The sequence below is a fragment of the Sturnira hondurensis genome, unplaced genomic scaffold (assembly GCF_014824575.4).
Source record: "Sturnira hondurensis isolate 20B ecotype Veracruz unplaced genomic scaffold, ASM1482457v3 Scaffold0019006, whole genome shotgun sequence".
NCBI classification, from domain to species: Eukaryota; Metazoa; Chordata; class Mammalia; order Chiroptera; family Phyllostomidae; genus Sturnira; species Sturnira hondurensis.
The window spans coordinates 5,866,263-5,892,502 of record NW_028091637.1 but is presented as its reverse complement, the minus strand read 5'-3'; the positions used below and the strand labels follow the sequence as shown (position 1 = coordinate 5,892,502).

At 40.9% G+C, this 26,240-nt stretch overlaps 1 protein-coding gene across 5 annotated transcripts in view; it reads left to right on the top strand.

Annotated features, from left to right (window-relative positions):
- Nucleotides 1-26,240, top strand: part of NEK10 (NIMA related kinase 10) — a 186,657-nt gene that overhangs the window by 138,100 nt on the left and 22,317 nt on the right. The window contains exons 30-33 of one of the 5 annotated variants that reach the window (XM_037070716.1): nucleotides 8,456-8,493; nucleotides 8,593-8,733; nucleotides 17,893-17,922; nucleotides 19,676-19,776. In XM_037070716.1, coding sequence (XP_036926611.1) covers nucleotides 8,456-8,493; nucleotides 8,593-8,733; nucleotides 17,893-17,922; nucleotides 19,676-19,776 — 310 coding nt within the window. Of the gene's footprint in view, nucleotides 1-8,455; nucleotides 8,494-8,592; nucleotides 8,737-17,892; nucleotides 17,923-19,675; nucleotides 19,777-26,240 lie in introns of all 5 variants that reach the window. The other 4 variants (XM_037070713.1, XM_037070711.1, XM_037070714.1 and 1 more) reach the window with 4 other exon arrangements.

Below are 26,240 nucleotides of genomic sequence, written 5' to 3'. Positions count from 1 at the left end.
CACATGAGGGTCAGGAGGGGTTAAGGTGGAGCCTTTGAATTTCCAATTTCATAGTGTCGCTAGTAATAAAAACTCAAGAAAAACCCATCACAGTGCGTAACCTACCAGAAGGGTCATTGAAACCTGCAAGACCTCACCGTGTTCTTCAGTGGGCCCAGGGGCAGAGTGCCACAGCTGGAAGCAACGGAGAGAGCAGGGGAATGAGAAACAGTCCATAACCCCACGAAGAACCACAATAGGTGATTGTGGGGACTTGGGACCTGAGGTAGAAGACCCCCGAGGGGTCATAGGGCTTACGGATGCCCCCCATTTCCTGTTGCTGGCTTCTCATCCCTAACCCACCAGTTCTGCTTCCACTTGTCACGGGAGCACCACCCACAGGAGCCTGGAGCTGGGGGAGACCTTGCTCCCTGGGCCTGTGAGGAGACGAAACCCTGGCTGTGGAGCTGGGTCCAAAGGGCATGGAGGGTGGGTGTGTCGCCTCAACTCTGGTGGCAGAGCTTCTCCACCTTAACCCTGTCAGGACCTCCACAGACGTGGATCGAGTCCACAGATCTGTCACTGCCTGGAACCGTATTTGCATAGAAAAGGTTCTGCCGCATGCTCCCCCTCAAATAATTAACAAGCACACTTCGTAATCTAATTACTCCCTGTTAGGGTTTGTGATTAAGAGGTGATTATATTACACTTTTTTAAAGATTTTATTTATTGATTTATTTTTAGTGGGGAAGGAGAGAGGTAGAGAAACATCAATGTATGGTTGCCTTTTGTGCGTCCCCTGCTGGTAGTTAGCCTGCAAGGAACTGGCCCGCAACCCAGGCATGTGCCCTGACTGGGAATTGAACCTCGATCATCTGGTTCGCAGGCCCGCGCTCAATCCACTGAGCTACGCCAGCCAGGGCTGATTATTTACATTTTTAAAAACATCTTCAAAAGGCTTTTTCTCTATTATTGAATGCTTAATTCAATGATATAAAGCTGCTTAAATGTATAGAAGAGATGGGTGCAAAATGATATTTTAGTACACAAATAAATTATGACATATGGGTGTTCTCCCCAATTAAGAGAATTTTCTATTAAAATGGACATTTCAATCAGATAAATTTAGGAGTCTTACCATTGCCAAATAATTCTGGTCCTTTTTTCTTAGAGGATTAATAAATACAAAGTTGTCTTATTTGTACAAATTCAGTTGAAGTCAAAACCTTCATAAACAAAAGAAGCATATGTACGATATATATATTTTAGAGCTGGAAATGGTTTTGAAAACTAGCCATTATCTAAACATTTTGTAGCAAATTGGGTAAACTAGAATCGTCAGGAAGGAGACATTCCATCTGAAGCTCATTGAAATGGGTATTGCAGAGTGGGCTTTAAGTTGAGGTTAAGGTCCCAGTCAAGAGGTAGAAAATGCAAGACGGCCCACATGTTGAGGCTGATGAGTCAGAAGGTGCTACATGGGTGAATGGGACCTGAGCCAAAACAGCGGTTGCAGAGCTGTGCCGTGTATGGAGCCGCAGGACCTGCCATCAGAGAGCACCGGTTGATTTAAGACAGGCTCTCTTCTCTCGAGGAACTCACAGGGGGTTGGAGAGCCAAGGGCAGACTTCAGAAGGAGATTAATGACAAAAGACAGCCTATAATTCAGGCCAAATAAGAAGAGATAAAATTAATAACTTTTTGACTCCCAGGTAATCCCCAGAGCTTTTCTGAATTAAAAGGAGCTAACTCTAAAATGTATTTCTAATTCTTTAAAAGGCATTGAATAAGGCTGAAATTATTTGCCATTCACTTGTTCAGGGTTTTCCTGGGTTTCTTGGTTTATTGATGTGAATGAAATATAAACCTATCTTGCAAAGTATTTAGAAGTTGAATGAAAAGTTAGAATATAAAAGAAGGTGGCAAAGCTACAAAATTAAATAAAAGTAAATTGAAAATCCAGCCTGTAGATTTAGGGCTAGTCTGTGTCATGCGTGCAATGGTAGAACAGTTAAAATGAGACCCTTTTTGGCCCCTAAAATGAGGGAGTTGATCCCAATGTGAAAAAAGGCACAGAGACGAGCACACTTGACCTCAGCACAGCTTCCAAGGTTTAGGATTCAGACTTGACCCTGGCTGAAGAGCACATGGAGAAAGCTGGCTCGTGAACTCTCAACCTTGGTTGCCTCAGGTAGTAGGAGCTTCAGCTTAAGCTAATTGCCTGCTGAAGAACCCAGCTACCTGCCTAATAGCCTGAGATAGATTTTCTTGGGCAAATGGGCCTGGTGGATAAAACTTCAGCAAATGAAACGAGGAAGGGCAGCTCCTGCCTCCTCAGAGGATGGTGGAAGGGCACCCTGTTGATCCAGGTCACCGTCAGATAATGAAACTTTTCCGTAGGAAAGTAATTAATGGCGAGAGCAGGAGAATCCCCCAACTCTTAGCAGTCCCTGTTCCTTCTCTGGAACAGAAGTCACGTGAAGCTGGCAAGCGATTCCTTTGGGCTCCTTTTCTTGCCAGATTCTTTCCCAGATCTCACCTCTTCATCCCCAAATCACCCAAAGTCCCAGAAACCAAACGCAAAGCACTGATAAGATCAGTGGCAAGAGCCCCACTTTTCAGCTTCTGGAAACACAGCCACTCATGAAGCAGAGGTGAACCTCCAAATCCTCACTCCCAAACCTCCAGGCACCAAATCGCCCCAACCGGAACGCCATTTAGCAGCCATTGCCCGAGCTCTCCTGGCCCCTCGCAAAACCTGGAGGTGCCCACCTAGCACTTCCGGTATCTCAGAAGTAGACCCGGGGAGCAGCCGGCTACCCACGTTTCCTAACCAACAAGCAGGGCATTCCCATGCAGTTCATTCACTCAGCGTAATTCACTTTTAGTTAGGACTCTGGTTTACTAGAATAGACATTTAATTTTATCTCTTCGTTCTTTGGGTGCTGTTGGAGAGTCATAAATATAGAAGTGTCACTTAGGATACTCCTGCCGGTATTATCATCCGAGTGGTATTATCATCCAGTAGCTGCTTTTGCTGCACCTACTCATGCTCTATTGAGGGCTAACCAGTGAGCTCTCGTGGGTTAACTCGGTCTGACTGCATTTCACTTTCATCTATCAAGTAACGAGAGGCAGATGAAAATTAACATAATGGTGTGTTTTCCATACCATTCAATGTGTCTTTCTTGTGATGAATGCACATTGATCGTGTCATGGTCTATTTGAGTAACTTCTTGAATAAGAGTGTGTGAAGTTATTTTAACAGCTTCGATGATGTGCAATGTACACAAAATAATCTGCACCTATTTGAAGGGTGCAATTTGGTAAGTGTCGAGTGTGCACATCCTTATAAATCTCACAATGCGGACAGTGACCATGTCCGCCTGAAAGTGTCCCCGTGTCTGTTTGTGCCTTGCTCCTGCGCCTCACTCACTCCTTGATCTGCTTGCTGGACTGACAATTAGTCTGCATTGTAGAGTTTTACATGAGTGGAATGATATGGAATATACTGTTACTTGTCTGGCTTCTTTCAGTCAGCACAGTTATTTAGAGATGTGTTTATGTTTTGTGTATCAGTAGTTAATTCCTTTTTATTGTTAAGTAGCAGTATTCCATTGTGTGAATACGCCAGTGTTTGGTTAGATACTCTTTTGTTAATGGACATTTGAGTTCCAGTGTTTGGCTCTTACCAGTAAAGCTGAGATGAGCATTTCTGTTTTTATATGGACACATAGTTTTTGTTACCTGGACTAAATGTCTAGAAGTGACATGGTTGAGTTGTATACACTAGGTTTAGGGCTAACTTTTTAAAGAGACAGCCAGACTGTTTTTCAGGGGGTTGTATGATCTTTACATTCCCAGTGTGAGAGACTTGAACTTCCTGTGTATATTGAGAGGGGTCGGAGTGAATGATGGTGTTCGTGGAAATCTTTTGTTTTGTTGTATGAGTCTCTGAAATCATAAGGAGTAAGAAGGAAAATAGAATTTGCTTTGCATAGTCAAACTCTCACAAAGTATTATCTACTTTCAAATAATCATATGAAATAAATATCCTTATTGTTTATCATTGTTGATATTTTATGCACATTGACACAATTAGCCAAAAGCTGGGTTAATGTCTGTGTCAGGAAAAAGCAATGAAAAATTCAATAATTAGGACTTTATTTGAGATTTTCAACCTTAATCACTTTCAGTGATATAAGGATCTGAGGATCTAAAAATCTTCCACCTTCATTACTATCTGCTAAAAAAGAGCTGAGAATGGGCTTGACTTTCCCCAGTGTCAAGCTGGGTTTTTGAGTCTCAGTAAGTATACTGATAGTCATAACATTTTATTTCAATTTACAAGTAAATTATTCTGAAGAGTGGAATTTGATAATGCACACGGGGTCTTCAGCTTCTTTTGTTATCATGTACATGCCAGTCCTACAAAGCTTTGGTCACTGTATTATGATCTTCTTAAGAATATCAATTAATATTTACTACTGAGTATTGGTATATACCAGTCTATGCCTGGTCTTTTATTGCATTGCCCAGGGCCCAGTGTACTGCACAGAGGTGCCAGTCCACAAATACTTGTTCATTAATAGTTTAATGATTTTTATCCCAGCATAAATTCTATGTTTCTCACTGTAATAAGACAGAAATCACACCTACTGGCTTGAACCTACAGCCTTTGCCATAGTGATAGCTTAAGGCCCCTCACCCTCTTTTCTTTAAGGTTCAGTTGCTCAGGCAACAAGATTTCTCCATGCCTGCTTGCATCCTGTTGCTAAGGCAACAGGGTATAGTTAGCTGGCTGCTTTAAGACATTGGATGTTTACGGTATCAGAGATGCCTGTGGTTCACAACTTCTTTGATAATTCAGTGTGTGCATAACTGCAGTCAGGTCTGTGCGCCTGACTCTAGTCTTTATGTCTAAAGATGATTGTGGACGTTTGCAACCATCCAGTGTCGTGCATGGGGGCCAGAAAGACCTTTTTGTAATCTCAGGAACTATGGACCTTGCCTCCTTTTCGCAGAAGTCTTGCTCATTGTCACTTGCAGGTATTCTCTATTCCTGCCCCCTATTCATAATCCACATCCAGTTTCACTTAAATTGGATAAAGACGGCTGGATCCCTACTTACCAGAATCAACTTGGCCTTTCTGCCAATGCCACAATCAAACAATCTTGATCTATTGCCAGGAAGACATCATTATTTCTTTTCTGTGACAGTTCTAAACTTCCATGGCTTATCACTCATTTGTTTCTCGCTGGCGCTGGAGTACGTGTGGGGAGCCACGTGAGAACGCTGCCACTCGCCTGTAGTGACACTCACTCCATTAACACTGTAGTTGGATGAAAAGCTCTCGCTGAACAGAATTTAACCCTGCATAATTTGCTTATTTACACAGAACATGTTTATGAATTTCCTCACCTAAAAGAGACTTGTAAGCAGTAAAATACTGCTTAGCTCAGGTGGTGCGGTTGCCTTAGCCACAGAAAGCGTTATCTTAACATTGTAAGCCAAGCCTCTCATTTTGTAAGGTTACATATTTCTTCTTTTAATAAACATCAAATAGTCGTGATGACTTTTCACCATGAAATTAAATTATGAGATGTAGCTACAATGCATGTGAAAATATTTTCTTGGTTCAGAGCTCTATTTAAAAGAATTTGACAAGATATTATAAAATTATAGAACTCCATTTCCTTTATGGCCAGGACTACTGGGACAGTTAATTAGTCCAATAATTTACCCTGTGCTTGAAGTAATTCAGTGAGGCCTTGATTTCAAAAATGACAGAGTTAGTATGACCTCCAGTCTCCACCTTGCCCGCCATGGTGTGGGATAGAGGTAGCAGGCAAACACTCACCTTTGATGCTTTCTTTTCTGGTTCGACTTAGGGATTCTGGATGAAGTCACGCCCGAGCTGGAAAGAGCTGGAAGTGGTGGCCTTTCAGAATCCTCTGAATCCCTCCATCCCTTGGGACTTGTTCCTTCAGCCTGAAGTACTGTGGGACAATGCCCATTTCAAAACTTTTGGGGGACACAGGCTTCATTGTGTCCAGGCTTTTCACCCCAAAACGCTTCTGGCGTGCTTTCTCTGTGTTAAACTGCATCTACTTCCCACAGCCTGTGCTGCCAGGGGACCCGTCCTCTGCAGGCACACTGTTCTGTTGAACGTGAACCTCCAGTCTGGTTCAGTCCAGAGGCAGAGTCCCCCAGGCTCTGCATCATTTCGATCTTTAGTTCACTGTGGACTCAACGGTTGTGTAGTTCCAAGTTTTCCCTTCTGATTACCATGAGTCTGTCCCATCTTGAAATTTCAGATGACTACGTTTTCTTGTCAACATGATGTAATTTCTAGAAAAATTAAAATTTTACTGCTATACCTGTGCAATCTTATAAATTCCAAGACAGTTGGGACTATTTTTTTTCATCATCCCTTTTCCAGTGTCTAGCACTGTGCCTTTACATAGTGGGCACTTTATATTTTTTGAATGAATGAATGTGTGATGCTTATTTTAAAAAATACCCTAAAGTTTATTACAAGGAATTTAGGATCATATAAAAGAGTAGAAAAGTTGGCAGCAACTCACCATTGTCAGGGTGGTCTATTCCACATAGCATGTTTTGAAATAGGCAATAATGTTTGAAATTTTGGATTCTTCAGGACAGCTGGAATTGCTGTCTAGTTAACACATGTGAGTGGTTATTAGCTCTCAAAAGCACCCGTATGCTTAGGAATAAAAATCTTTCCCCACTTACCTTTTAATTAGACATTTAAGATAGTGGGGTCTGTGTGGTACTGTGCAGATATGTGGCAGGACTGTCCACCTCTGTCCCATTGTTTATGAAGACAATGACCAGCACCTTATAAGGAAGGGTCTGGAACGCACTGTTGAATGTGGGGGCCACTGGCCATGTGTGGCCCTTGAGCAATTGAGGTCCAGCTAATGGGGCTGAGGAGCTGAATTTTACATTGTAATCTTAATTTAAATGTAAAACCATGTGTAAAACATATAATGAATTTTCATATTTTGTACATCTTGACTTGATATTTTGGATATATTTGATTCAATAAAATCTATTTTTAAAATTAATTTTATTTTTTTAACTTGTACTATTTAAACATGTGGCTACCAGAAAGTTTAATCTTCTGTTTCTGGTTTGCGTTATATTCCCATTGAACAGTGCCGAACTTGTCTAGAGGTTCAGGGACAGGACTGTGCACCGGTACTTGCTGGGGGATCGCATGTGGACATGGATACGAGGTGCCGAACGGGTGCTCGGCTGCTCGGCTCAGCCCCGAGGCGCCCTGCCCAAACATGGGCACTGCTGGGACGATGTGTTCTCTCAGTTTCCCGAGGGCAGAGGCCATTCCTGTTCTTGCTTTCTACACGTCTCTTATCCCAGGGCTCAGGATCAGAGAGTTTATTAACTGGGCGAGGCAGGCAAGTTTTATTTGATTTTCAAGGCTCTGGAAATATGGGCTGGGAATGGGACAGAAAAAATAATGGGATCAAGAGAGGGCTGCTTTGGTGGGGAGTAGGAGGAGTGGAAAAAGATAGGGAAGGAACTCAGAGTTAGGTGTAAAGATTTTGGTATTATTCTAGTACTTAAATTAGGTGCTGGGTACTGAAGGCCAATTTTGCTATTCCTCATAACTTAGGTATGTGTTGTATGCATGTATCAAAATTTCTATGATTAAAATGAATGGGGTGAGGTAAGAGAATTATCAATCATGTTTATTTGAATCCCTATGCACGGTAGATGTTATATATACTTTTGTTGGATTGCATTAAATTGATGTGCGGTTCTTAAAACTTTCCAGAGCACATATATTTTTTATTTTATTAAAAAAACTTATTAAGAAATTGGCTTTAAATTTTAGTGGGAAAGTCAAGTTTAAAGGTTATTTATGGCTGTCCTTGGTGGGGTCTTAGGCCACCTCTACTGGGTGGAAGGCACTGAGACCAACTTGCAAAATGATCAGGAAATCTAGAATTTTAGGGCAGTGCAAACAAGTAATGTCAATAATACTGGGAACTTCAGAAAAAATATAATCCTTTTAAATGTAAAAATTACCTCTTTTCATAGGAAGAGTCATAGTTTATTTTTTCTGACAGTAGGAAAAAAGCATAGAAAAATAATAAATCTAAAATTTTAAATACTATTTCTTTTTCATACAAAATCAGTGTGTTGATTTTAATGTAACAGGAAAGCCATCCAAGGCTCCTAATCATTCTTAGAGCCTATAAACAACTGTGATGGGACCGGGCTCTTCCATCAGTCAGGGTGCTGTCAGTTCTGCTCTGGGTTCTGCCAAGTTTATTTGCTTCTGTATTAAACCCTTGAGAGTATCTTGAGGGGAAAGAAACCTTTGTTTTTTATAATCTAAACCATAACAAGGTGTAGGCTTTCAGTAAATGTTGGTCAAGTCCAAGTTGAACAAGTCCTTCTAACGGCCCCTAATTCTGTTTTCAGGGACTTCACTGGTGGAGTAGGATCAAGACCGAGACCAGGTACGTTAGTGTGGGCAGCCATTAAATCACGCATGTCTCCCTGAAATTCGCTGTAATTTATGTTATAGTTTTATGTTTTTCCCCCTTTTATTTCTTCAGCTTTGCTGCCTCTTGACCTGCTTCTGAAAGTGCCACCCCTCAGGCTCAGGGCCCACATTAAGGAGGTAGAGGCCGAGTTAGTGACGGGGTGGCAGTCCCACAGCCTCCCCGCTGTGATTCTCCGCAGTCTCAAAGACCATGGTGGTACCTATTAAGTCCAGTTGATCTCAAGTGCATGATGGGTGAACACAGAATTAACTATAGTTGGGCCTGAAATGTCCACATGATGCTTGGGAGGTAATTTTACTACAAACAGTGGGAGGATTGTGATTATTATTTGGCATTTAAGAGTATCCAAGTGCTTTCTGTGTTCACTTATTTCATTTAAATATAGGCTGTTTTTCTAAAATGTGCATTTCTGCTTTGGTGGGAATGTTAACCAGTTGAACTATTGATGCTTAAAGTGTATATCTATGAGCAAAACACAGTAGCCATGTTTCACTTACATATTCCTCTAAGTTCTAGATCTGTGTGATACAAGAGACTAAAGCATATCTTTTCTATCTATATTCTGACACAGAGAAGTATTTTTATTTTTACTCTGACTTCCTTAATTCACACGTTTTGTAGAGTTGACACCTGTAGTGAACAAAGGTGATGTGGAGTGACTTCCTGTAATATCAGTGCACCTCTTTATGTTTAGGAAAGTTGCTTTGAAAGAGTGACTGGCAGTTTGGGGCCATTGACACTGTCAACACAGGTGCAAAAAAGGGTGATTCTGGTATTAAGATGCCCAAAGCTCTGATGTCCACCATGTCCTACTCCTACTATTTTGGCAGAAGGTACATTTATAGCATAATCATGAAACTAAAACAATCGTTTTTCATTAATTTTGTTACAGCAAGAGCAGAACACACACATATGTAAGCGATTCACAGTTCTGTTGCGATTCGTCATCGGGATTCCTTTTCTGGAGGGGTGTGTTGAATCAGCCCAGTTTAAGATATGACTTTATGTATGTCAGGGACATTGATCCTATCTTTTAAACAAACTAGTCACATTATAGCAGTTTACATGTCATGTATTTCTGAGACCTATGGTTTGTTATCCTGTCCAGTTTTTTAAAAAATTCACTGACTTATATTTTTAAAATTTAAAACAGAGCATAGTATAGCATTTGTAAGTGTTGTCAGTGAACGCCAAGGTTTATCTGCAGAGGAGGTCATATTGCAGAACACATTAATGCATGTGGCAATTGGCGTTACTGCCGATGGTAGTAGGCGGTGGGTGTCTGCTTTCAAGTAAAAAAGTCTTTATTTTCTTCCACCTTGAAACAACGGGTACCAGGCCCATCCACTGGGACCACCTCCTCTGCAGACTGTGCCCCATTCTGGCTGTTGCCTCTGCCTCTCTAGCCTGAGAGAAGAAGAAAAGGTGTCGTGAGACAGCGTTGCACTGGTGATTTGTGAGTCACACGTTAAGGCATTAGTGATGCAGAGTAGGTGAAGTGCTAGAACATAAGAGTGATTTATTTGTATAAAAAGGCAGATCATATTAGTGTATTTTCCTTTATTTAAAATTTGATTTAGCTTTCTTAGATCCAAAAGGAACATGCTGGAAATCATGTAAAACCCCTAGTTGCAGCCCTGTATTGCCTAAGTATTCTGGGAAGAAAATGGTCAGGGTAGAAAGATTTATGTCAAAACCTGGGCACACCCCCAGGAGCATATCTAGTATGGGAACCTCATTTTCCACATGCAGCAGCCAAACGAAGGGTGAGAACTGTAGTTTTGAAGTCCCAAGTGGCTGCGCTATAAGATCTTGCCTATGTGGCGCTCCTAAAATGTGGACTTCTTGGTTCATATTGTGCCGATACAGCAGTATCCAAACTCCTGTAGAGCAAATAACCACGGGGCCACTTCAGGTCCACACCATTAAAAGTCCTTTCATTCTGTCTTTTAGTGCTAACTAGATTGGGTAAATAATTTATTTTTAAATGTTATTTAGGTTAAGTAATAGAGTATCGTTTTCTGCCAATAGAAATAAAAATTCAGGAATTCCTATATTTGGCGGTTGGAAATATTAACAATAATGAACATGGAATCAATGAATAAATGAACATTTCAAACATGTTAATTATTTTAGCTCTACTTCCCTAACTTCAGTCGCTTACGTATTTTCATTGCGGAAAGTTGGCCAGACCCGGGTTCCGTCTGTCCTACTGTTTTCCTGGTGCATATTTCTTTAATTTTTGAAAGAAACACCAAATTTTATTTTTCAATTACGGTTTACATTCAATATTACTTTGTATTGGTTTCAGGTGTACAGTATAGTGGTTACATAACCGTATACTTTACCATGTGTTTCCCCTTGATATTTCCAGCACCCACCTGTCACCATACATCATGATTACAATATTATTGACTATGTCCTCTATGTGTTTCTTTAATTTGATTCATGTTCTCAACTTAAATATATTTGAAGCGGAGTTTATGTTATTGCTACAAGTAGGAAACCAGTATAGCATAGCTTGCCATAAATAGATAGCAACTCTAAAAACAGATGCAAATCTAAGTAAGACAGCATTATTAAGTTCTAAGTAGATATTGCTCTCTGCCTGTCATGAGGTCTTTCTTAATGAAAGAATATTAGCTAACATTTGAGAAATGGTGACAACATCCTTGCTCCATACCGAAACTCAACCTTGATATAATCAGCGAAAAGAAAACTGGGAAAGAAAAGGAAAGGAAAAGAAACTCTTTCCTACCTGATTTATTTACTGTGTATTACTACGCTGTATGTAAGTGCCCCGCACTTTGCAAAACTCAGTTTTTAAGAATGATTGATGGATTTCATTGCCTATGGAGTCAAATGAATTAATCAAACCACTGGGTATTTTGAATGAGAAAAACATATCTAGGATCTATTGTATATGCCAAGAAGCAGTCCTTTCCTGTTGAGGAAGAGGAAGTGGTGACCTATATATGAGAAAATGAAATCATACCACAACACATTACGAAAAGATATTCTTTGTCGATACAAGAGTACATTTTAATGTTATGGATGGTACCAAAGTGGGTCAAATGTAAGTTTTGGGGGACATGAGTCAAACTCAGATTTAAAGTGTGAATGTAATGTCAACTAAGAGCAAGGCCTAATTTGCCCGGATTGACACTGCTATTTTTCTCTCCCTGGCTCAGTTTGTCATTTTCAGCAGCGTCAGCAGGTGCTGAATTGATGCGTGGAAATTCTTATGCTCTGCACTTTGACTAGAAATGGTTACTTTGTGGTATCTGGGCTCCTAATTTTGTTTCCTTACTAAATGACAGAACCTATTTTCGTATTAGCCTTTAGTTCTCAAAGGTCTGATCCAATGAAAGTAGTGTCCCATCCAAATATTCCAGAGAGCACAGCTAATATTCTAGTTGTCTTTGTTTATGAGCAATCTTCAGCAGCAATCTTACATTCAAATTGGATATTGACAGAAAGTACTTCATACTAAATTTCACAATTGCCAAAGTGATTTTGAGTGCATGCCTTCTCTCATTTGATTGCATAGCAATTCTTTTAGCATATAAAAATGTGCTCGCCTGATTTTAATCAAAACTTCTACTAGTAGTATACTATTACAGGTTTATAGTAGTAGTCTAATACCATGCAATTTGGCATATAATTATATACTTTTCCACATTGTTTATTGGGATTTGGTTATGTTAGCTATCTTTTCCAACCAGATTAAAAGCATCGTAAGTGAAGTTTGCAGACTTCTGTGATCAGGCCCTTGAAAACTAGTTATTGAGCTCCTGATGCAGACCTACCCTGCATAGTCCTTGTTTATCCTTGCTATTGAGAACAACCACATAAATAATCTCATGCTTACTTAAAGAATGGAAATAGTGGTATTTCAGTATTAGACTTCAGATTGGGGAAGGGGTGGCCAACAACACATTTCCTTTACTGATGATAATTTGCTTCTTAATTCTTCCCACTGAGGGAGGCACTGAGGGAGTGTGGACCAGGTCCCAGGAGGGTGCTGCCGGAGATGTGGATTTTTTCCCCTATTCTTTGTAGGATAGTTTCTTTCTGAAGAGATGCTTAGATTCACAAAAGTTATTGATGGTCCAAACCCAGAACCAAGTGTCAGCGGCAAATCAGCTGTGCAGTGATGGCTTCCACCCTGCCCCCAGGTGGGGGGGGGAGGGTTCTGCCCCTGGGGGAGGGGCCCGGTGGGAGGAGGGGAAGGTTACAGTGCCCTCTGGCTGAAATAGAGGAAAGGTCAGTGTTGCTAGGGTGATGATGGTCGGATCTGTGCAAAATAATTGAGTCAGGAGAAAGTCAAGGCTCTCAAATTCCAGATTGCTATGATTAATCATTTTAATGAAATTTTAAAAATAGTTTTGGTGTATATCCAACTATCCTTTGAGTTGTAATCATACAGTAATTTGAGTATCGCAGATGGTGACAGGCGCGTCTGTACTAATGAGAAAGTGAGGAGAGGCCTCTTTCCTGTGGCCAGGCCACCAGTACCCTGGTGCTCCAGTGCCCCCGAGACCTCGCCTGCTCAGTTGCCTTTCCTCACTATGGGCTCCATGCGTTATTTGTAATGTTTGAGATTGTGATTTAGTTAAAATTTTACTTATGTAACTATGTTTAAAAATTATATTGCTGTCCTGGCTAGTGTGGCTCAGTGGATTGAGTGCCAGACTGTGAAGCCAAGGGTCGCCAGTTCGATTCCCAGTCAGGGCACATGCCTGGGTGGCAGGCCAGGTCCTTAGTAGGGGAACGTGAGGGGCAACCACACATTGATGTTTCTCTCCCACCCTTTCTTTCTCTCTTTCCCTACCCTAAAAATAAATAAATAATGTATTTATAAAAAATTATTTAAATATTTATAAAATGATATTGCTATGTGAAAGCACAACTCTTAAAGTTATTCTTTAGCAAGTGTTCTAGTTTTCTTTAATCCATTAATGATAGAACCGAATGGAGGATAAAAAAAAGAGCTGGTTCCAAGAGCATTTAAAGAACAGGGATTTATATGGCTAGTCAAGAAGGAAAGCTGAAATAACGTTGCTAAATTAAGCATAAGACTGGTGAAATGTCTACAGGCCAATAAAACCATATTTTTGCGGTTTACTTCTTCATCGGCCTATGAAGTTATAACAATTCATCAATTTCTGCAGCTCTGATTGCTAACGCTCTGGGCTGTGAGCTGCCTGCCCCTTCAAGGTGTGGATTGAGTTAAACACACTGGACATTACCCCGAAGTATTAGGTTAGAATCAAGTGGGGTTATTAGAAAATGCTCTAGCGTGGTGTCAGATAATTAAGCAACAATCCTTTTGCCTAGTTTTCCGTGACTGGAGTAAATGTCTCTCATTCAGTAATTGAAGGGGAGTGGGGGAATCTTTTCTTTCTGTTCCTTTTAGTTTGATTGATTAATTAGCCTTTGCATTCATAGTGCTGGACATGGTGTGGTTTTCATACCGCAATATTTTATTCCTGAGAATCCTGGGCTTCACCAATAGAGTTGCCTTTTAGAGAAAAAATAGTCCCCTTGAGGAGGAATAAAGTGAGTCATTGGTTAGTTCCTGACTTGGTTAGTCATTGCAGCATTGCATAAGAAACCACTGAGTGGAGAAAGTCAGGCTACATGGCTAGACCAATTGCAGATGCTATTTTTAGGCCACCAGTTCAGGAACAAAAAATTAACTCCAGATTTTCCCAACAATGAACTTAATTTTGATATTGAGCCCCCTTCCACAAATCAGGGAGCATAATCAATTAGCCTAAAGATAAAGCCAACGTGCTGGTGATTTCTTTATTACATCAGACTTAAGGTCAGAGAAACAGAGGATTGCCCTTCTCTCTCTCTTCCTTGACTGGGTGACATGTTTGTTCCCAGGATTTAGTTGGCATCATGGCCCTGGGGCTTTGAGACTACCTGTGCTGGCATCCAATCTGGTTACTGAGTGTGGTTTCCCTTCCACACTGGCATCCAGGGAAGTGACAGAGCCCCGCCTGACTTCCAGCTCCTGGGCCTGTTCCACCCCCAGGCCTCCCAGCTCCCAACTGGGACTGGGAACCCTGAAATGAAGGCAAGGCTCCTACAGGGCAGGCTCTCTTGTTCTGTCAGTGTCCAGTTCTGTTGTGGCTGACCTTCCTGGGCCCAGAGACCTGACATCCCGGTGGAGCTCCAGGAAGCAACCTCTGCCACCCATCTGACCCTGTGCCATTGCCGTGTGGCACGGGTAAGCTCTGCATGACTAGGGGCCTCTCGGAGTCCCCATGGGAATCGGCACCCCAGTCATACCACTCTTGAATCCACAAACTTAAAGACAATTCTGTCACGCAACTCTTTCCTCCTTCATATTCCCACCTGACTTTGCCCAAAGTGAACTGGAATTTGAGTCTCTTCTGAGTCTCTCCTTTCCCCTTTCTCCCCACCTCTCTCTTCAGAGAATATTTATGTTATCCAGGAGGGGTGGGACAATGAGTTTATTCAGCAATTATTATTTTTGAATCTTTCTGCCTCTGCTTAGACAGACTATTGCTTTTTAAAACCCAGGAATGTACTTGCTCTATTCCTTGGTTCCTCTCTGCCACCCCGTCTTGGGGGAAAGCTAGCCTCACACTCTGCGTACTCAGGAGTTCATGAGGTCAGAAGTAAGTGTGGGGAGCAAGACAATAGCAAATTCTCTACACGGCATCTTGCCATGTCTATTGTGTAGTCACTTCTAGGAACTTTAAAAATCTTGAGGTTATATTTTCAATTTATATTTTATAAATAACTAAAGAGATAGCAAGTCTAGAATTGGGGAAACTCTCCCTAATCACGCATGCATATACACACAGGGAAATTAAGCCTGAAGAGGATGAGATGCATTACGTAAAGGTAACTAAGTCAGAGTTCAAAGCTGCCCTTCTTCTCTGGCCTTGAAACAGCTCCTGCCTGAAGGTTCAAATGAAAAGGGGTGACAGGTGCCTGGTCCTTGGGGTGGAAGAACTGAGGGTTCGATGTGGCTCCCTGCCATCCTGTGGGAAATTCTACCAGGTGTGGTCAAGGGGACACCGGGCCCCTCCCAACAATTGCTCCCTGATTGCGGAACTCCCTGCTGGTCTATGTTGGGAGAGATTCCAGGTCCAAGCTCCCCAGTCTGTCTTCTCTCTCACCTGCCTGTCCCTTTCCTGTGTGTCATTCTCTCAGTGACTCAAGCCTAAGCTTCGGCAGCCTCCTTGGCTCTTGCTCCCCACAGGGGGTCACGCAAACTGCCTTCTTTAGGGAATCTTGTAGTTTCCTTTTAAGTTTTAAAACACTGTTTAAATTCACTTAAAACTACTAAAGAATTATGAAAGTATTCTAACTTTAAACTTTGATTATATTTACTTTTTAATAAGACCAAATATTGTGTATCTGTTGTATTAAAAACAACATAAATCGGAATCGTGAACATACTGTGACTCACCTTGAAGTAGAATCCCAACCTGTGATGTCTTTCTAAGGGAAAATTATTTGAATAAAATTATTCTTAGGACAAATTGTCAATGTAAATGTGTGTTGCATTTTTTTTTGTGTGTGTGAACAGTTAGGATGTGGAGTGTTTTAAGTGTGCCCATCTGAAAGATTTATTAAGAGAGAGTGTTTAAAACTCAAAATGATGTAGAGAACACTCGCCATGAACTTGGCAGTTATTGATATTTAAATGAGGAAGAAAAGATCAAAACAGTGTCTACTGGATTTTTTTCTTTCTTTGTTTTTCTAAAATTATTAAGGGCTAAATAAATATATATTTGGGGGAGGGAATATAGGAAATTTGAAGATTTGATCATGTAGAAAAGGAGGAATAATAGTTCTCATGTCCTGACATCATTCAGGAAATCAAGAAGTTTTGCAGATATTATACCTAGACTCCCTCCCATTTTTCCCAGTCTTGGATTTTCTTTTTCTCGCCAATCCTAACTCACCCGATTACTCACACCCTAGAGAACTGTCCAGAGCGCGCCAGGAGGGCCGAACTGCTCACGGCTCCTCGTTTTTCCATGCTGCAGCAGCCGCAGGTCTCTGAGAGATTGTGCTATACCTGAGACTAAAATTTACCTTTAGTCTAGGTGATGGGGTGGGGGATAGCCTTTCAGTGGAAAAGAAGTAATGGATTAGGTGGAAATGCTTTTAACATATGAAATGCAGTAAAGGGATTAGTATTCAGACTATGTAAAGAGCGCCTACAAACCAATAAGGAAAAAAAAGCAAGGGCAGAAACAAATTCATCAAAGAAGTAAAGTAACCTTTTCTGCCTTCAGATAAACATGAAATCAGATAGGCAGAATTGAAGAGTTTGATAACATATAGTGGTGACCAAAGAGTAGAAAAATGGATTCCCTTTTCGTCAAAGGGTGAAATTGATTCGATCACTTTAAAATATATTTGTTAAAATAAGAACTATGTATATCTGAGGGCCCAGCGAGTATTTAATTTCTCCCTATCTTTCCTAAAAAACCTCTCGCACTTATGCGCAACGAGGCATGCACACATATACTCGATGCAGCATCACTTATAACCATGAGATGTTGAAACAAAGTAATACCCACTGAGACACAAGTGGCTGAGTGAACCATGGTGCGTGCAGAAGGTCGTTACAAAGAATGAGCTAGAACTCTGTGTTGGCAAGAAAGAATCTCCATGCCAGACTGAATGAGAAAAACAAATGATAAAAGTCTTGTGACATGCCACCATGTATTTCAAAAGAGAGAAAGAATGCATGAGGGAATGCTATGGATTCTCTGTAATAGTAGCTTTCAAACTTTTTTGGAAGTGAGCCTCATAAGACGCACATTTTATATCTCGAATGAGTGGATTCTTACCACATGCAGTGCGCTCTGAAATTTTTCTACCCTGTTTCACTTCATTCTATCCCATTTCTCAAAAATGCTGGTCATGACCCATTAAACTGACTTCAGGACTCAACCACAGTTTGAAAATACTGTTGTGAAGTTACACATGCATGTACGTGAATGAATAGAAAAGTGACTGGGAGGTAACCCACCAAGCTAATGTCAGAGGCTACTTCTGGGGGGGGGCAGGCGGATGTGTCGTGGTGCCGGGTCGCCTTCAGCATCTCCTGTAATACTTCGGCGGTCACTGTGTTCGTTTGTTTTACATGGGGCATGTGTGAGTCAACACTTTTTAATTTATAGTTTTAGAAAGTAAACAATCAAAAAGCTATTTTCCAAAGTCAAGAATTTACTAGACTTGAGAGACAGTGGTCAAAAGGGTCTTAAGAAAAACAATTTTAAGTTACTTTGCGTAATTGGCTATTTTGGGAGATAGGCATTCTAGCTAACTATCTCTTTTTGTGTCTAGGGCCACAGATGAGCACTTTCTTGTGGCAAGGTAGAGTCAAACCCATGTGACATCCCACTCAAGTGCACCCCAAATCTGAGAGCGCTCTGCCAGGCTGTGAGATTTTAACTTGTTCCCTCTAAATGTTAAGTCCACATGTCAAAAACATGAAGTAGTCCACATAAAAACAGTACAAAAGTAAGCTGTTTAGTTCCTGAAAATGCAACGTTAATGCTCCTGTTGCAAGTGGAACTTGGCCACATTACATGGTCTCTGGGTTTGGGTCAGACAGACAAGTGTTTAATGTTTGAAGAATTCTTCCTGCAAGAAGCCACCACTGTGGAACATGGTGTATGTACACGTGGCCATTTCCGCAGGCCGTAACTCCAGCTTTCTGTTTTCTGTTTTTGAGCTATCGTAATTCTTTCTGATTTACCTTCGCATATTTACCCTGAGACTTATTTATTAAACCTCATCTTGGTGGTCAAGTAATTTAACTGATGTAAATAGGGAGTTAGTCACAGTGCCTAGGGAAGATAGATCCTTCAAATTTTAAACATAACATTAAACAATTTCAAACAAAATGCTAAATGCAGATGAACTAGAACTGGATTATTTCTTGAGCGAATTTCTTAACTAACTCAATAAAGATATCCATAAAGAAAATAATTTTTGACGCCACCCTAGTATAAAACTGTGAAAGTGGTATGGCTGTATGATGAGAATTTGGGATAAATTATAAATATGCCCTATTGAGACCTAGACAGNTTAATGTTTGAAGAATTCTTCCTGCAAGAAGCCACCACTGTGGAACATATGGTGTATGTACACGTGGCCATTTCCGCAGGCCGTAACTCCAGCTTTCTGTTTTCTGTTTTTGAGCTATTGTAATTCTTTCTGATTTACCTTCGCATGTTTACCCTGAGACTTATTTATTAAACCTCATCTTGGTGGTCAAGTAATTTAACTGATGTAAATAGGGAGTTAGTCACAGTGCCTAGGGAAGATAGATCCTTTAAATTTTAAACATAACATTAAACAATTTCAAACAAAATACTAAATGCAGATGAACTAGAACTGGATTATTTCTTGAGTGAATTTCTTAGCTAACTCAATAAAGATATCCATAAAGAAAATAATTTTTGACGCCACCCTAGTATAAAACTGTGAAAGTGGTATGGCTGTATGATGAGAATTTGGGATAAATTATAAATATGCCCTATTGAGACCTAGACAGAAATCCAGGTAAAAATTGTAATTTGTAGTAAGTATTTAAAAGTTACTTAATTCAAAGTAACTTTTGTTACTTAGAATTTTTTTTTTGGGGGGGAATAAATGGAAATCCTCTGTAAGATTGTTTATTCACTGTTTTCATTTAGTAGTTTTAATAAAAGTAGTTTTAAATATGTTAAATGAATTTACATTTTAAAAGCATGATTTTCTTGACTGCCTGTGTCTACAGCCCAGCTTTTCAATGTCCACAGTATCCAAAGCACCACTGACCCCTGGTGGCACCCTCATGTAATTGCAGGCAAAAATTTCAAGAGATAACCAACCGATCTTTCAGATGTTCTAAGATTTAATTAATATCATGTGTTAAGAAGTCTGAGAAGTAAAAGGAAGGAATTGTGCATCCTATATTATAAAATATTGAAGTATTACTGGGTCCCCATATCTTGTCTCATTGGTAGAATTAGGATCTTTGCTTAATTTTTTTTCAAATTTTACTCCACTTTCAACTAATAATCACTTATAAGAGAAAAGAAACAGGGTCTTGACTAAATGATAAATTTATTATCCACAGCGTCTGCAGGGATTGCTGTATCCCAGAGGAAAGTACGTCAAATCAGCGATCCTATTCAGCAGATCTTAATTCAGTTGCACAAAATCATCTATATCACACAGGTCAGTATTTTAGCTTTTTATTACCTTTTAATCTAAAATATAAATTTGTCAATCATATTGCTTAAGCACTTTGTGGAACTTTCAATGACAGTGAGTGCTTGTTCTTATCCTCCCCAACTGCAAATATGTGGCGGACACTGTGGCTCAGCAGCAGAGCTAAGGAGGTAGTAGGGCAAAAAAAAAAAAAAAAAGCAAACATGTAAGATTTTCCCTGTGACCTGAAACCTGCTCTTCCACTGTTAGTGCACAACCGACACCGATTCAATCTGAATGGGCCGTGAGTGTGGGGATGAAAGTGGGGAGACAGGTGGGCTTGTGAAACAGCTTGTGAAACAGCTACCGGGAGGAGAGAAGAAAGTGGTGCCCACCCACAAATCCCGAGGATGCTCGGTTGAAACCAGCACCTTCCAGATACGTGAAAACTAAAAGCACACAAAATGCAGGATTGTTAAAACTTCCTTTTTCTACATCTCAGTGACTCTGAGGCCCCGGGGAAGCAACACTGTTTAACAATGGCTAGTAATAATTTACAGAAATTTGTCTGACTTGATTATTCATTTACCAAAGGTATGTACTGTGAATAGGAAAAGAAAACTTTGTAGATACAGAAGTGAAGATGTTTGGACAAGAAAGTAGCTGTCATTTTGAAGTTTAAGATTGCACGTCTTATGCAGTTCACTCACTCATTTATTTGACATGTTATTATTAGGTGCCTACTATGTGCTGGTCACTGTTCTAGGTACTTGAGACCTATCAGTGAGCAAAATGTAAACATACCCTCAGCCAAAGACTCAGAGAACCAATGTGGATGTTCTGTCAGCTGCCAACTGTGGCAATTTCAATTCTACGTTCAGGTACCAGAGACAAATACCACCAGCTCAGGGGGCCACATGGGCCCATTGTAAGTCAAACTTGGGGTAATGCATCTGCTCCCTCCCTCAAAAAAGCAAACAAAGTAGATGGAAAACCATTCTTCTTGGTGTACCACAGTGGCATTATAAAGCCATGAGAATAAGCATCATTTTACCACCAGTGTCCTGTGTCCCCTGAAAGCCTGTGTATTTCCTCCCCACAGTGAACAGCCCCTGTTGGAAATGGCCTCAGGTCCCTTTAGGGAAGGAGTGGGGGTAAATTTATAGTGTGTCCCTTATAGCAGTTGCTGTTCCACTGTGCCAACAGCAACTCAACTCATATTCTTCTCTATCAGACCTAGAGTTTTTTCCTGTTACATAGATTAAGGTATACAGTCGGCCTTTGAGCAGTGCAGGGGTTAAGGGCACTGGCTCCCCATGTAATTGAAAATTTACATTAAACATTTGATCTCCCCCCCTTCCTTGCAAAGTACCCCCTACAGTCCCTTAATATTCGTGGGGGATTGGTTTCTGGATTTTGGCAGACACCAAAACTCTTGGACTCCCAGCCGTGGATTGAAGATAGCCACACTGCAGCCCTTGTAGGCTTCATGCTGCCGAATGTCCAGGTGTGGCAGCCCTTTGGGCATCCAGGGCGCTGGCTTTAGTTGGCTCTTCTTGAAGGTGATAACCACGCCCTGACATCCTATGTCCTGTTGTCAAAAACTTAGCACCAGGCTCAGTTCCAAGGGCACAATCAATTCAATCCCGCCTGCACGGGTCCTTCTCCTGGGACATTCCTGGAACCAAATCTGTATCTGTGAGGGTCCAGTCGGAAGACAGAAACCACACAGTAACCTCAGCAGGGAAGGTTGAATGTGAAGAATTGTTTGAGAATCGTTGACTATAGCAGAGCACTGTCTACTAAGTTGGGAAAGACAAATCTAGAAAGTAAAAAAAAAAGAGCAGATAGTGAAGTTACTACTTAAAGTACTGAGGTAGAGCACCAAGAAAGGGAAATAATAGTGAGGACACCCCCATGCTGGGCTGGCGCTCCGACCTCACTGGAAAGGTCAGAGAAATCTAGGAAAGTGCTGTTTTAGAGAAACTGGCAGGGAAGCCTCCCCCTGGGGGGTGGATGGGCCAAGCCACCTACGGTGGGTGTTGTGTAGTGGAGCTTGCTGGAAGTCGGCACGTGAGGGCGGTGTGATGGGAAGTACCTGCTATAGGACCGGGGAGGCTGCCCATAGGTAGGTGCTGCCCCGTGCAACTGTCTGGGAACCCGCCTGCAGGGTTGAATCTGGCTGGGGGTGAGCACCACTAGGGGGCACAACTGCTGCTGACTGCTTGGTGCTGAAAGCCTAGGGCAAGGCAGGAACATCACTGGGACCAGGGACAAGCTCCCTCCTCCCCAAGAGGGAGGAGCACCGTTTACAGCTGAACACCCTGCCTGCTGGCAGGGGAGAAATGTCCCAGTATCACAGCAAGGCAACGGAGAGTGTATTTGGAGCTAAGAGGCAATAAGTTGACAACTGGCATCCTGACTAACTTGGAGGATGGAGGGTAGATGAGAGAGGCCTTTCTCTGGGAGCTTCCGTCTTCGAGTTCTCACTGCGTCCTTTGGACTTCTCCCTGTTGCCTGGGGAGCAGTCTGTCTCTTATCTGTCACACTTTCTCTCCGGTCTAGTATTCTGGTTAGTCACTCTGAAGGCTAGTCTTTTGAGACTCAAGAGTCTAAAATTGATTACATTTCTCCATTTTCTGCTGTCAATGCTTCCCTTAGGCAGTCACACAGACTTGCCTACCAGGTGAAATGAAGGAGGGTGGAGGGGAATATGTGGGTGGGGGGAGAGAGTTGATAAATCAAATGTGCTGTGCTGTATCTCTATCGAGTAAAGATATATTTAAAATGGGTTTCCACTTAAATATTGATATATGGGGAAAGCATTCTTCATTGTAGTGTTATGGGAATCGCTTTAAATAGCTTATTGGTTACCTCAATGATTAACTAGTAAGTTGAGGGGGAAAATTCTCTGAAATTTAAGTATAGTGTTCATATGCCCGCGCTGCTAATTTATATACAATAAACTTTGATGGGTGTATTTGATTTCTTCATTGGATTTCAACCTATTTTAAAGCAAGAATGAAACTATTATGAGTTTCATTCTTGCTATTATGCTCTTACACTGACAACATTACAAATGATTCTATATTTTTGGCAAGATGGCATTCCTTGCTGTAAGTCCAAGTATAACCATTGTATTTAAATGTATGTTTTTAAATGTATTTCCAGAATACTTTAAAGTTTGTGACATCGCCCATAGTAAGGAATGATTCCTCTCTGGGGAACTTCAAATCACAGTGCTAACCACAGTCAATGCCTTTCGAACAAGGGAATAAATAGAAGCTAAACATTATACTAGTGTATTTGCTATAGGCTAAAGACCAAGAGCACTTTCCCTCTGTGCTGATTGCAAAGGAAAACTGCACAAAGTAAAACTGAATTGACAAAGCAAACAAATCAACAAAAAAACTGTCCTTTCTTGGTCATGTATTTCTTTACTAATCAACCTCTCAGACTTCTGCTGTGGAGGCCAGCCTGAATGCAGGGCCAGGTCCGTGCCCGCAACCAGCAGATGACCTCACAGGGGAGACTGCTTGCTTTTGGCTGCTGGTGGCCTTTTTTCTCCAGTTTCCATGGAGACAGATCTGGAAAATCATCTAAAAGCAACTATTTTAAAAGACAGGTTGTTAAAATCCTTACCCTTGCCTTCACTGATTTGACATCTATTTTCATCAAAAGTGAGATGGTAATCTTAAAACCCATAATCTGAGAATGAAATCAGTCGTTCATTTCCATCACTGGAGCCAGAAAATCAATCTTGGGGTGTATGGGGTGACTAAAGTACATATGTCACCTTTCATCATGAGTCTTAATGCTATTGCTTAGGTAAGGTCTGCCTAGCCAACTTAAGCTTTGGATTTAACTCTGTATTAGGGTTCCATTGTTTTGTTTAAAAATGGCTTTGAAAATTAGCATAGAGCTAATTAAACAGAAATTAAACATCTGTTGCCCAGAGAACAGTCAAAGACTTTGGTTGGAGCTGCTTTGCACTTTGCATTGCTATCTTACCAACCGCAGATGTGTCCACCTGAGCCAACCCACGTGGTTGGGAGGAGCTCTGTGCTGCCCTCAGGTGGAAGGCGTGCCACTGACTGTCAGCAGCGAGACCCCCTGTTTTTTCAGCAGTGGTGAAGGGTGGGAAGAGAACCACCCAGACCCGCTCCTCTGGAGCTGCTGGGTCCTAATGGCGAGGGTGGCAGGTTCAATAGAGTTTAGGGTGATGCTGTGTTTCTCAAGTGAACTCACGTTTTCAGGGTTTGTAAATTCTTGAGAAGTTTTATTTTGTGTATTTATTTTGATATGATCATCTTTAACATTTTACTTTAGCATTTAGGGAGCTCTCTTAAGCAGTAATATGTCAAAATAGGGTTGTATTATAGAAAAGATATTAAGTGACTACTGGATGGAGCCCTGTGGGCTACAGATAGTCTGCCAACATATCCTTGGAGATACTAGAGAATGCAGTTCTTTTAAAAAATCCACATATTATGCAAGTTTGAGAAAACCTACTATAAACCATACGTATTGGATTTCGTTTTTTCTTTTGTCATCGTTTAGTATAGCAAAAACAAACAAGCAAAAATCTAACTTTTAGCTGTGTCACATTAAGGAGTCATTACATTTTCTAGAATCATATTTTTCTTCAGTAAAATTCAGGCAACTATGGGAATATTGTGATGAAGGAAAATATAGGACATGTTTATAAAGTGCTATACTACGGGACTGCTGGTGGTGGCGCTGTTTGCTCTAGATACCAGTACACGGTTGTGCAAGGGAGCTCACCATGGCAGAAACGATCCTTGTGCACTGCCTAAAGTCTTTAAGCTCCGATTTCCTCACCTATGAAATTTTGGGTTGGCCAAAATGTTTGCTCAGTTTTTAAGTAAAAATAAAAGATACATTTTTCACTTTCACCAGTAACTTTATTGAACAATGCATTCACCGTTTTGTTCCACTACCTTCTGCCAACTTTCAAGCAACTTTGTAAATCCATCGTCTTAAAACTTGTTATCTTTTTGTGTAAAGAACTGTTCCGGGTGTCTTTTGCAGTCTTCCAGGGAATTGAAATTTTTCCCATTAAGAGAATTTTGTGAAGACTGAAATAAATAAAAATCCAAAGCAATGTCTGGTGAATATGGCAGATGAATCAGAACTTCCCAGCCAAGGTGTAACAGTTTTTGCCTGGTCACCAAAGAAACATGCAGTTGTCATTATCCTGATGGAAGAATCCATCAGGATGGATAATCCTGGGTCTTGCATTACCCTGATGGAAGATTATGTGTTTTCCATTGACTAATTCCAGATGCTTTTTTTGGTGGAGTACTGCTTTCAGTTGATCTAGCTGGGAGCAGTTTTGTTGGAATTAATCATCTGGTTTTCCAGAAGGAGCTCATGATAGAGGACTCCCTTCCACTCCCACCATATACACGACATAGTTTTCTTTGGATGAAGACCAGCCTTTGGTGTGGCTGGTGGTGGTTCGTTGCGCTTGCCCCACCATCTTTCCCATTCAACATTATTGTGAAGTATCCACTTTTCATCACCTGTCACAATTTGTTTCAGGAATGGAACATTTTTCTAACATTTAAGTAAAGAATTGCATGTGGAAATACAGTCAAGAAGGTTGTTTTTGCTTAACGTATGTGGAACCCAAACATCCAAGGGATTAATATAACCAAGCTGGTGCAAATGATTTCCAAGGCATGATTTGGATATTTGGAGCACCTCGCATGGTAGAACGTTGCTTGTTCTCAAGTAATGTCTTGATTTGATCACTATCAATTTCAACTGGTCTACCCAACCATGGAGCATTGTCCGCTGAGAAATCTCCAGCGTGAAACTTTGCAAACCACTTTTGACACATTTGATCAGTTACAGCACCTTCTCCATACACGGCAGAAAACTTTGCTGTTGTTGTTGTTTCAGTTGCATTTTACCTTTCTTGAAATAATAAAGCAAAATATACCAAAAATGTTGCATGTTTTTATCCATCTTTAATATTAAAATGGCTACACAAAAAATCACCAATTTTGATAAGCTTTTTTAAATGCATGCTGATATGACAGCTGTCATAATACAGTATAGCAAAGTTGTTTCAAATGGAGTTAAAGGCAACTAAGCACTACTAGAGCCATTTTATGGGAAAAAATGAACCAACCTTTTGGCCAAGTCAGTAGTATCTGATTCCGGTCTGTTGTAGGAAAAAAGTGCTGCACTGTGGACATATAGGCAGTCGTAGTGCCTGGCACATACACATCATAGGCATTAATATTCTATCCTGATATTTCAACTAAGATGATAGTTTTACATATTTTTTATACTTATGCCATCTGTAAGTAAACTGTGTAAAGGTTTGAATTCTTCCATGAAAACTTTACAGGTGGGGTGCTATCCCCATCTTTAGTGATAGTTATTCCAACATGAATTAAAAAGATACAGTATCTTTTTAATACTGCCCTGTACATGAATTTTAAGTGGATAGAATGTTA